The sequence below is a fragment of the Atta colombica genome, unplaced genomic scaffold (assembly GCF_001594045.1).
Source record: "Atta colombica isolate Treedump-2 unplaced genomic scaffold, Acol1.0 scaffold46, whole genome shotgun sequence".
In the NCBI taxonomy this organism is placed as follows: Eukaryota; Metazoa; Arthropoda; class Insecta; order Hymenoptera; family Formicidae; genus Atta; species Atta colombica.
The window spans coordinates 43,153-55,898 of NW_017259535.1; the positions used below are offsets into that span (position 1 = coordinate 43,153).

Below are 12,746 nucleotides of genomic sequence, written 5' to 3' on the forward strand. Positions count from 1 at the left end.
CGACGCGGTTGTGTGCGTGCGCGCGCGCGCGCGCGCGCGCGCGTGTGTGTGTGTGTGTGTGTTTTGTGATTGAGAGAGAGAGAGAGAGAGAGAGAGAGAGAGAGAGAGAGAGAGAGCCGAGTAATGAAACTGAATCATAGTACTTGTACATTAGCCAATTCATGTGGGGGGAGAGAGAGAAATACAAATATGCTTCGCTACAAAGGGATATTCATTTCGTGGCGTCTCCTTTACAGCCACCTAATCGCGAAAAGGCCGTAATTGTATTATAAGCGACTCTTGGTTTTGTCGAATAAATTATATTGAATCAATTATATACGAAAAGACTATAAACGCGATGTGAATTAATACGGATTAATGCCCGTTCCCACCAATGTAGATTAACTTTAATTTCCATTGGATTTAACATTCTCTTTATCTTTTTTTAATTTTTATGCTCATTTCCACCAATTTTAAAAAAGAATGAAATTAGTTTACATTTCATTCTTTCCCAAAGTCTTATAAGAATTAGAAAAAGATAAAGAATAAATTAAACTACAATTGAAGTTAATCCACATTGATAGAAATAAGCATATAACTCATCTCTTTCTAAAATTTTAAGATTAATTAGAAAAAAATAAAGAATAAATTGAATCGAAATTAAACTACATTGGTAGAAACAAACATGAAAGAAAAAGAAGAATGAGTTAAACTGAGATTAAAGCTGATCTGCTTGGAACTTGTAGAATCAGACAGATCGAGTTTGTTGCAAAGATATTTTATTGATTATACACTTCTTAGATAGACACGCTTCTTACACATATTTAGATTTATTGATTATGTTTCGTTCTTTTTTGGATTCAGGAATTTTTTTGCGATACCATGCAGATCGGTAAAAAAAAATGTTTTCCGACAGAAATTTTTTAATAAGTTGTAAAATTGATTTTTAATATTTGTTCTGTATGTATATAAACGTATATGACGACATAGGACATGGGAAAGAAATTAATTTTTCGCTCGTTTGAGAATTTTTTAGAAATTTTGAAAATGTCCGATCAGTTTAATAGCACAGGGAGAGGAGCAACTCGATAAGATATATTGCAAATCGTGGCGTGACTGTCGAATTTTCGTCATCCGGTCCGGCTGGTGCGGCGGTTTCCCGGTTCGCGTTTCGATCTGATTCCGTGCGTTCCTCATTTCCGCGGCATTTTGAGGAAGCAGTGTCGTTAGACGGGTTTCAGACGCATGCGCGTCCAATGTAGCTTCAGTAACGTACCATCACTAGTAAATAGAAGATCATTAGTCGCTTATGTAAAATTTTTTGTTAAAAATATAAATTTAAATATAAATATATATAATATATTTCTGTATATGTATACGTATGTAAAATATGTAAAATATATTAAAATTTTCAACATTTTCAACCTTAAGCGACTTATATTTATTAATGACCGATATAATACTGAAGCTACATTGGACGCGCATGCGTCTGAAACCCGTCTAACAACACACATTGTAACGAAGAAAGCTTAGAACGAAGAAGCCGGAAAGCGGACTAGCAGAAGCGCGACAAGCGATGAGCGACGGATTAAAGGCGGGTATGACATATCTCGCGATTCACCTCGTATTCACCTTGTATGTACCATATATACATACGCGAGAATTTGCGATGAATCGATCGTTTTCATCAGGAGAAACAAAGAGAGAAATAGAGAGAATGTTTTTTTCATCCGCAGGGCGAATCGTACGTGTTGATACGTGCGTGCGTGCACGCTTGCGCACTCGGCGATCCATCCGTGATGGCGTGATCCGTCTCGAGATGGCGGCGGAGAGGCAATGACGTCACGGGCGTAGTAATACACGGCGCGAGCGCATGGCGAGCGGAGTCAATCCGCGGAGCTGCTGCGCGAGAGACTGGGAACTGCTTTCGATTGTTGGCGGGCGCCGCCATCTTGGTCAGTGAGCCTGCGAGTGGCCTGTACGTCTCCGTGGTGCGGAGTGGCTTCGTTGTGCGTATTTCAGGCGGTCGTTTGCCGAACGGCGTATTCCGTGCGCGCGTCTCTTCCCCGCGTGAACCTCTCGTTATTCATTTAACCAGTGAGATCCGTACGCATCCGAGATGTCGGAACGGGAGGACAACGTTTACAAGGCGAAACTGGCCGAGCAAGCGGAACGCTACGACGGTAAGTAGATATTTTCCCTTTTCGTTGGCGAGGGGGAGGGGGATGGACAGAGGGGACAATCTAGCCGGTTCGTCGACGCGAAACCGCGAAACCGATCTACATCCCGCGCGATCCATTCGCGTCTCGCGCGTCGCGTCAACGGGCTCTTCCCTCTTCTTCCCCCCCTTCCCCCTTCGCTCGCATCAACGGGATCCGGGTCGCCCATCGTCGCGGCTGTCTGGCGTCTCGACATTCTCGTGATAAGCCTGCGATCCACTAGAGAATTTCCTTTCTCAAATAACCTTTTCTATTCTTTATTGTACTCTGATGGTACATACTCCCGGGGCTATCGCTCTCTCGTTAAAGCGCGTTGTATCTGTCAAAATTGGCGGCGCGATCGTTACGATGTTATTCGTCATAGCCAGCGAGGTTCCTTTGTGGCGGCGCCGGACGCGATATCGACTCGTGTCATTCGCGACGGTCGATCCGGCGAGGCCCGCCCGTTCTCTACTTCGTTCGCCCATTCGTTTGTCCGTCCGTCCGTCCGTCAGTCGGTCGGTCCGTCCGTCCGTCCATTCGTTCAATCGCCAAAGCCCTGGGGGGCAGAGGAGGAGGGAGAAGGGAACTGCCGCGGAACGAGACGACGGATCTCGTGCGTTTTCTAGACCTGTGTTAAACCTGCTCTTTTTAGCTGAACTTTTCGCACAATTCAGCTCTTTTTTCTCTTCCTACGTGAAGAGAAAAGAAAGATCATGTAAAGAAGAGTTGATCTGTAATAAAGAACAGATCAGAGTTTTCTCGCGACCCGATTCCTTTGGATTCCATGCTTCAAAAGTGCCGATCGGGAAACGACGCTGGCCGCTGGCGGCGGCCACGCGTTGCTAGGCGTGCTCCCGGTTCTCCGCCTCGTCGCTCTTTTTTACCTCCTACCCGAGAGAGAGCTACATGTCTCTTCGGCAGATAAGCGAAGCGAGACAGGTTCGTTTCTCTCTCGATCACCAACGACGGACGGTCATGAGACTCGTGAATGTTGATGACGTATAGACACGTCGAGGCGCCTTGACTAATCGCCCCGTCGCCGCCGTCGCCACCGCCGTCGCCACCGCCGTCGCCGCCACCACCACCGTCGCCGCCGCCGGGTTATTATACCACGGATACACGCAGTAAGTCGCGTGTTTCGCTCGTGGCATCTGGCCTTGAACGCACGCGAAGAAATCACCGATTGGGGATTCGATCGACCAAGAAGAGTTACCGTTCAATATTATTTTATCCATGGTGGAATTAGACATGATTCCATCACACATTTTATCTTTGTTCAATATTCTGTGAAGAAAAAGAAAATAAAATAATATATACATGCACCCGGATAAATTTTCTAAACACAGTCAAAAGTCAAAAGTGAGAACAACCAATGTCGTTCTTTTTTTCTTCTTTTCCGACCTCGACAGAGAGGCGAGAACCTTCACCCACGTGGATTCCACAACAGCTGCACGGTCCGCTTTAGTTTTCTGCAACTTCGACTCCTTTTTCCGCACAAAAAGCGAGAAAAAAGTGAGACGAGTGGGGTCCGCTTTAAACAAAAATGAGACGAAGGCTCATCATCAGGTAAAATAGATCTGACGGATCGCGTACAAGCTTGACGCTGGTCGCTACGTCGCGCTGCGCCGAATCCAGCCGGATCAGCCGGATGTCGCTTTTACCGATACGTTTGATATTTTCGCACGTCTTCCTCTCCTCCATTCTCTCTCCCTTTCCATGTTGAGTTAAGGGTTCAGGTTAGGCGTAATAACGTGAAGCGTCCAGAGTGAGCGGTAGCTAGTTTGGCGGCTTTCGAAGCGCCTCGACGATGACGATTCCATCGATCTCCTTGCATTCTCGATATCGACGCGACCTCGCGGACTGCGATCGTGCGTGATTATCGAGCGTCGGCACACCGGCCGGCCGGCGCGACACAGCGATTTGGAGCGCTCGTATCGATCGCATTCATTCGATGCGCGCTTGACTTGTCATACCAATCGCTATCTTTCGGGAATAAAATATATAAGTACTCCCAATTTCATACGAATTTCCTCATCTCATTGCTCTCATTCCTACGTTCCGGGCGATGGCGCGATGGCCGGGACGAACTACGAAGAAGAATGTTGAGAGGGACGAGTGAGAGACTGTATCTTGAAACGGGAGGCCATGGAGCGGAGCGTTGCGGAGCGACAAGTATAGCGACGAGAGGCGTGGGAGGGAAGAGATGGTCAAATTTTTCCATCCCTGCTGATCCCTGCGCTATAGATACGTCTTGGTATGCGCTCGCTTCGTGTCTTTTAACGTCTTTGAAGATTCCTCAAGCTGGTTGTATATACATATGCTAAGAAAAATATATCTACCTATCTGGAGCAATGCTCATTTTGTATCTTGAAACAAAGTGAATGAATTATTTATCTACTAAAATATTTATAATAATTTCATTAATCGACACATTAAATTTTGTAATTATGTTATTAATTTGTTCGTGTTGCTTGTATTTTTTCCATCCACCACCTTCGCTGCTTTCTTTTCCTTTGATACCCGAATACATATATTTATCTCGTTTTAAGTATAAAAATTTTTTGGGATTTCAAGCAATGCGAACAGACTTATTGTTACTTGAAAATAAAGAATAGACATTCTGTTTCTATTGCTTGCACTTTTATACTTTTTATTTTCTCTCTATTCAACGCCGGAATATATAGATATATATCTTCTTTTAAGTGTAAAATTTTTTTGAGGGAATTCAAGCAATACGAACAGACTTAACTCTTCTAGGATTAATTGGAATTCTGCTTGAAAATGGACGAATCAAAATTTTTTAAAATTAAATCTACTGTAATTCTAATTGAAATAACCGAAATTTCGATTGATATTATACACGTCTGTTCACATTGCTTGAAATTCCTCAAAATTTTTGCACTTAAAATGAGATTATTCGAACGTTGAAGGGAGAGAAAGCGTAGATGCTGAGTGTAAAAAAGTGCAAGTAACGCGAACAGACTTACAATCTTTTCATCTATTTTCAGACACTTTTCTCAGTATACTTTTATCTGTGCTCTAGCAATTTCCCTCTCTTCTCTTTCTTTTCTTTTCCTTTCTTTGCGAAAGAAAGAAATGTGTTGGTTCCTTGATTTATGCGCCTCAGAAGAGAGAAAGATGCATTCATCGGAACGCACTGAGTAACATGTAAAATAGCTTGTCGTAATGATAATCTCATCAGTGATAAGAGGAAAACAGATACTGCTGTATGAATCTTCTTGTTCAATAGTAATAAAGAAAATGATGAAAGACAACAGTGAAAGACAAAAAGAAACGTGTAATGATGTGACAATGATGTGGTGCGACCTTATTCCTTTCCTCTTTTAAAATCTCATTTCTTTCAATTCTATGATTTAAGGCTAGATTATTTTTTTTTTACTCGATATAACGAGATTAAGAGATCTGACGAATTCTCGTGCTACTGATTAACGAATCTTTGTTTCTTTCGAAGTGCCGTTCTAATTGGCGAATCTTTTTTTTTCCTTTCAAAATTTCTCCAATTAGCAAATTCTATTTCCAGCACGAAACCACTTTTAATCGACCGAAAGTCAAGTCGGTTCAACACGGTTGTTATATTCTAGTTTCCGCCACTTTTAAAAGTCGTATCATTCTCTTAGAATCCTCTTTGAAGATGAAATATTGGAATTTCGATGCCAAGTGTAATTACTGAAAGTTCGATGAATGGAAATCGATTCACTCCTCCGGGAGAAATTCTCTCTTTAAATTGCGTATCTGATGCTTCCCAGTATTATTTCCTTTTCTTCTTGCATTATAGAAAAATTCTGTGAAAAATTATAATCAAACGTGCATGTTTTCATGTTTCTTAAGCTGTATCAGTTATCATGACGTGGATCTCTAATACTCTTTTCTATCAATGTAGATTAACTTTAATCTCAGTTCAACTTTCCATCTTTTTAGAATTGGAAAAGATGAAGATTTAATGAAAGAGATTAAAATTAATCTACATTGATATAATAAACGGGCATAAAATAAAATCAATTTTATTAGTCTATTCTGTTGATTGAAATTCCGAAAAATTTTTACACTTAAAATGAAATGAATGTATATTTGGATAGTAAAGAGAAAGAAAATCAAGATATTAGAAGATCTATGTTCTTTTTCCAGATTTCGACTTCTTACACGGTTTATCCTTTTTTCTTTTTCTCTTCACATTGGAGAGAAAAAGGCAAAATATAAACTGTGCAAGAAGTTTAGTCCTAAAGTGTGGTAAAAGGCCGATCTTACTGAGTGCAAAAAGTGCAAGCAACGTAGACAGATCTGAGGTCTGTTTTTTTTCCATATTCCAGGATTGAATTTTTTGTTCGGTTCATTTTTCTTCTTTTCCTTTTCACATTGGATAGAAGAGGATAAAGATGAATTTCAGCCCTGGAATATGGAAAAGGATTAGGCCTCTTATGTCACTCTAGGGAGTCACTTGAAAAGTGTTCATGAAAAAAGTCGAAACATATTAAGGATAATTAACATTCATCAACTAATGACTACAGATCGACTGTTCGTAATCTCTTTCTAGATTATCTTGATTATGCGTGATATACAGAATAATTCTGAAAATTCGGGCTTGACTTTAAATATATGACTTTAGAGGTACGACATTGGCATGATCGGTCCCTAAGGTAGAGCCTGAGTGGAAACGACATATATAACGCTATGATTTTCCTAGGACGTGTCGGAGGACGAGAAATGACGACTGGAATTTGAGGGTAGCTGAAGAAAGAAACAGGCAGAGAGAAGAGTAGATTAGGTGGGAAATGGGGAGGGTGAGCAAAGGGGGGGGAGAAGGTGGCAAGAAGAGCAGGAGGAGGAGGAGGAGGAAGAGGACAGAATGGGGGAAAGGGGTGGTTAGCAGAAGGAAAGTATTGATCTGGCTGCTATCCTACGTTGCACACTGGTATATGTACACCGTGTTCATTGTAACGCTTTACGTCACATTCACTCCCTGTAAACTTGATGGTACCACTTGATCAGTAACGTCGATGCGTGCAACGCAGAGTTGATCCATGCATCGATCTACGTCTTTTCCTTCTTTTCTTCCTTCCTTTGTCGTTATTATGCTGTTGTTATGGGTCTGTAAATTTCCGGAGTCCAGCCTCTTGCATCTCCCCTTCCTACCCTCCCCTCCCCCTCATTTGGATGAGTGGCGACGTGCCACTTGTGCCATTTTAAGCGCACAGCAGACAACTCGAGGACAGAAAGTTTCTTGAATTCAGGCTCGTATTTTGAATGGAGATATCAGCTTCAAGTTGAGGAGAAGTTTCCGACTTCTCTCTTCCGATTTCTCAAACTACGGAGAAGGCGAACGTTTAATCGCCGCAGTTGTGAGCGTTGCAGAGCGTCAACATTTGCATTTGTAATTTATCTCGGATGTTTATGAGATTAACTCAAATTCTAATGTCGCAAGAGATGTGTGGGATCAAGTACTGCTGCAAGAAATTTGCAGCTTCAAATCGAGTTACGAAGCTTATTTTTCATCTTATTTCGCTTTTAATGATTTTATATAATTTTGTTACACTTGACATTTTCTCGTATTCTTCGCTTTAATTCACTAATTAACTTCCTTCTTTTTTGCCACAATTTGTCGGTTTTGAGTTTTTAGATACTCATTTAACTGAAGCTTGAAAAATACATTAGTTAAACCAGGCAAGCAGGTAGGCCTTGCTAGCAAACACGAGAGAGTATTCCATAAAAACATCTGGAGGCCAAAAATGGCAGCGCTTCTCTGAGCGAATATCGCTCGAATATGTGCTGATATACGTATTATATGACTTCCGTGCAAAGTTCAAGGGGCAGCGGATTAATATATACCGACGCGTTCATCCCCTTTACTCCAAAGGCACTCCGCGCTATCGTTTCATCCGCGATAGGCACGTAACATTTTATAGGCCAAACGTCCATACGCCATTTAAGCGAACAAGTTCACGAGCGGCACGGAGTTCATTTCACAATGATTTATGAGGAATCCTTTGACAACCTGAACTTTGCAGGATAAACATAGAGAAACGCGGAAGACGTAGAATATAAAATAATTACGTAATTTTATATTTCGTCAGGTTTCATCGTCGATCAAATTGTTATGACAAAAATTTATTCAATATTATTAGGATATTTTTATGTTATATTTTCCTATAGGAACTTTGATTATCTAAGAATCTCTTCGGTAGTTTTGCTATTTAAGGATTATTATAAATGTCACGAGAGTAGATAAAAATGTTATATACCATCAATGTACAGAAAAATCAAGATGCTATATATAAAAATAGTATTTTTGCTCCTTAGAAAGTGACTTCCGTTACTCCAAAGATTGTTTTTATTATGTAGGTTTAATATTTGTTTGAAGAAATCTGAAATAATATTTATTTAACAGAAAAAGAAATTATTTTTTGTCATAGAGAATTATATTTTTCCATGAAATTTTTCTTACATATAGTTTACTTTTATGTTTATTCTAATTATAATTTTTCATTTAATGATTGAGTATCGTCAGATGTGTGTGTGTGTGTGTGTGTGTGTGTGTTTGTGTGTGTATCTTACATGACAAATCGATGAACTTTATCAACGATATTGGTTGCCGGTATTATTTGCAGAAATGGTTGAGGCGATGAAGAAAGTGGCTTCGCTGGACGTAGAACTTACCGTAGAAGAAAGGAATCTTCTTTCGGTAGCATACAAAAATGTGATCGGAGCAAGGAGAGCCTCCTGGAGAATAATCTCGAGCATTGAGCAAAAGGAGGAAAACAAGGGTGCCGAAGGGAAACTAGAGATGATTCGCCAATACCGATCTCAAGTGGAAAAGGAGCTCAGGGATATTTGCGCCGATATTCTCGGTGTCTTGGATAAGCACTTGATACCATGTGCTTCTACGGGAGAATCTAAAGTCTTCTATTATAAAATGTAAGAATCCATTTATATATTTTACGCAATTGTCCATAGGACAATATTAATCTATAGTTATTTTGTATTTTTGAAACAAAAATTTTAATTATTTTATTTATGAACACAATTTTATTATTAAATAATTTTCCATTTTTTTATATGTTATTTATAAAAATGATGCTGATAAATTATACTCAAAAATACAGTTGCGTCATAATTTTTTATATCATAATGATTCTTAATAAAAATATCTTGCTCGCAAAGACGATATACATTAGTTATTGACACTGACTTTATATTTTATGTTACTGTATTTTTACCTAATAAATATAAGACTTTTTGATTTTTTATTATTTCTTTTATTTATTTATTTTTAAGAAAGTTATACAGCAAAACTGTTAAATAACTGCACCATATTTCAGCGTATAATACAAATTGTTATTAATCCCAATTGATGTGTTTTCAGGAAAGGTGATTACCATCGTTATTTGGCAGAATTTGCCATCGGTAACGATAGAAAGGAAGCGGCGGAAAACTCCCTGGTGGCATACAAAGCAGCGAGCGATATCGCCATGACGGAACTACCGCCGACCCATCCCATTCGCTTGGGATTAGCGCTCAACTTCTCCGTGTTCTATTACGAGATCCTCAATAGCCCTGACAGAGCATGCCGCTTGGCGAAGGCAGCCTTCGACGATGCGATCGCCGAACTGGACACGTTGTCTGAGGAGAGCTACAAAGATTCTACCCTCATAATGCAACTCCTCAGGGACAACCTCACTCTATGGACGTCGGATATGCAGGGAGACGGTTAGTGTCCCATTTATTTACAGAGGCAAAACTGCCATAGGAATGTTTTGATTATGCTAGAATGCGTTGTGCGACGTATCCCGCCTATTCTCGATCGATCGACACGCAGACGAATACTATGCATTGTGATATAATGATTTTATCTCGTCTCACGTAATTTACCTAGAGTGTCTCAGAAGCTGCATGCTTCATCACAACTAGAAATATAAAAAAGATGAGAAACTTTTTTTTCAATGAACATATCTTTTATTAAATTCTAAAAACAAAAGGAACTTTTTTAGCTTTATAATTCCAATTATGGTCTTTTTTTACTTCTGAATTTACTGCTGGGATAAAGTAAATAAACATTTTTGAAAATTGCAAATGAATGATCTGAAATTGTCGAAAGATTAGAAAAACGTGTTTTATATTCAAATTCATTTCACTCCTAATAGAGTTTCAAAATTAGCGTTTTTTAATTTGATGTACGTACGGGGTGATTTATTAAACCAATGATACGCAACTTGCGGCTCACCTGTGAATTTTCTGCGACCTTACGGCTCATAATTGGAAATAAAATTAATAAAATTATATTTTTTATGCAAACGAAATGAACAGATCCGAAAAATTTCATCTATTTCTAAAAGTGACCTGAAAATGAAAAAAAGATTGCATATTATTGCATTGAATTATTCATTTTAAGTTCTACATACTTAGTTACTCAATAAATTGATTTAAAATTTTGTATAATTTTTAATATTATATAATATGAGAATTATGGATGATTTAATATTTTTCTGAAGAAATATTGAATATTGAAGTTATGAAAATTAGAGGATAAAATCAATAAAAACATTAAGATCATAAAATATTCTGAACTTTTCTCTCGCTCATATTTATATATATATTTCTGCTTATGAGCTTGTTTTTAATTTATTTTAACTTGTAAGAAAATTATGCGGTTTTCGAACGCGGAATTAATACTTTGTTAATTCAGAGTCCGAGTCTGATCAACAAGACGATATTGCTGTTGATACCCACGATGCCTGAACATAGATACCCTTTTCCTATCGTCCTCATCCTCCCAGCATATCTGCACTTGGTGAGCGACATAATTCTTATACAATTGTCATTATATTAAAAGAAATAAAAAAAATGAGAAAAATATTACAAATTGAATTTATTTAAAATTATCTCTTCAAATTGCTTTACTTATCAAACATAATTTATTTGACATGCATTGTTTAAGTGCGTTCAACTAGATTATTTACTGACATATTTCGTATGTTTGTTGCGCAGGTGAAGCTGAACAAAAGGAGCAGCTGCAGGATGTGGAAGACCAGGACGTATCGTAACTCTAGCTGTAGTGAGTGTTATCTTGCGCATATAAAACTGAGACACAAGAAAAAACTCTTAAATAACTCGTAAGCAAAAGAAAAAAAAACCAATTCAGCAGGTGGCAGTTCGGGGTGGGAAGGGGAGATCTTTAGAAATTTGCGTGACCCTTTAAAAAAAGCACGCACTGTATGGTTACTTCAAAACAAAGCAGCAGCAGCAGCAGCAGCAGCAACAGTGACAACAAAATACAACAACAGCAACATTAATAAATAAATCATTTAGTTCATCCGGCATTATATTACGTACACATACATACAATTGAGTTACAGAACATGCAAAAAGTAACGAGACAAAAGGGCACGCACTCTGCGGTAAATAGAGAGACTGCAAAGCATTTAGGAGAAAGGCACTTTTCTGTTGCCCCGTTTTTGCGTATCGAGAGAAAACGTCGTATTTGCACTTTGTATGCGTTCGATAAATGTGCAAACGACGTCGAGAACGTCGAGCCGATGTCGATGCCGGCGCCGGTCGATTTAATCTCGGCAATTCAGATTTTGATTTCCGTCACAGTGAGAACGAATTGTATCTCCTATGTTTTACAGTGAAAGAGGAACAAAAAGGATTGCCCGATGTCATATCAGAATATATTTACATGACTGTCTATTCTTATCTCCATCTGGAGTTCTCTTCCAATTTCCTCCTTTTCGTTCCTCGCTTTTTTTTTATTATGTGCACGATATTTTATTCCACGCGTCCTGTAATTATTACGTGTTTATTAGCGTTTAAATTGATTTATTTCGAAGACAATTTGCACCTCTCTCTCTCTCTCTCTCTCTCTACGGAAATAACGGCGGCGCCTTCATTGTCAGTTGTCAAGACGGATCTCGCTCTCGAGCTTGTATCCTATAAAAGATATGTACTTCCAACAAGATCCGATACAATTGTAATGTTATAGATAGCCGAAAAGAAAAATTTTTAAATGCATGGATTCTTGGCATAGCCGAGCTGAGGAGAAGAGAATGTGCTTACTTCGATTGCCCCCTTCTCCCCCTTTCCCACCCTCTGTACCTCGTCAAATGCAATAACGCCTGATTTTGTGAGCTTTCGAATGGAGACCGCGTCGCGAAGGAGCCCTGTAATATGAGCGAGAAGCGATAAAACGTATCATCGAAATTCTCTGACGGCGATCTCTCGATTTTCGGTTCTTTTACGCATCTCTTCCGAGGCGAATGCGTCCCATCGCGTCAGCTCGATGAGCAGCGTCGTGATAAAAAAAAAAGTGAAAAAAAGAAAACGAAAGAAGGGGAAAAATGAAAAAGATTACGTTATCGTAGGTGAGCCTTTTTAGCGCGTTACGTTACTCACAGCAAATAAAATAACTATCTAGCTAGTCTGTAATGTGGTTGTACGTTTTCATACGCCCGTTGTGTAAACTAAATATCGATTGCTGTGGTATAAGAACAGAATAAATGACTGTACCCCGACTTTTTCCACCCGCACATTTACACACGCAATTTACGCTCTATA

The 12,746-nt window shown here is 39.3% G+C and overlaps 1 protein-coding gene across 2 annotated transcripts; it reads left to right on the forward strand.

Annotated features, from left to right (window-relative positions):
- Positions 1–1,849: 1,849 nt before the first annotated feature.
- LOC108691407 (14-3-3 protein epsilon) lies at positions 1,850–12,703 on the forward strand. Of its 2 annotated transcripts, XM_018199148.1 has the most exons (5): positions 1,850–2,162; positions 8,804–9,110; positions 9,559–9,902; positions 11,181–11,247; positions 11,335–12,703. In XM_018199148.1, exons 1-4 carry the CDS (start codon positions 2,099–2,101, stop codon positions 11,234–11,236), a joined length of 771 nt encoding a protein of 256 aa, XP_018054637.1. In that variant the 5' UTR covers positions 1,850–2,098; the 3' UTR covers positions 11,237–11,247; positions 11,335–12,703. The 2 variants fall into 2 exon arrangements, with proteins under 2 accessions (XP_018054637.1, XP_018054636.1); XM_018199147.1 differs by having other exon boundaries at positions 11,181–12,703.
- Positions 12,704–12,746: the final 43 nt, after the last annotated feature.

Excerpts from the sequence above, each read along its gene's own strand:
- LOC108691407 (XM_018199147.1), top strand. The coding sequence starts at position 2,099 with ATGTCGGAACGGGAGGACAACGTTTACAAGGCGAAACTGGCCGAGCAA. Across the intron at positions 2,163-8,803 it reads GCAAGCGGAACGCTACGACG|AAATGGTTGAGGCGATGAAG; the intron begins GTAAGTAGATAT and ends TATTATTTGCAG. Across the intron at positions 9,903-11,180 it reads GTCGGATATGCAGGGAGACG|GTGAAGCTGAACAAAAGGAG; the intron begins GTTAGTGTCCCA and ends TTTGTTGCGCAG.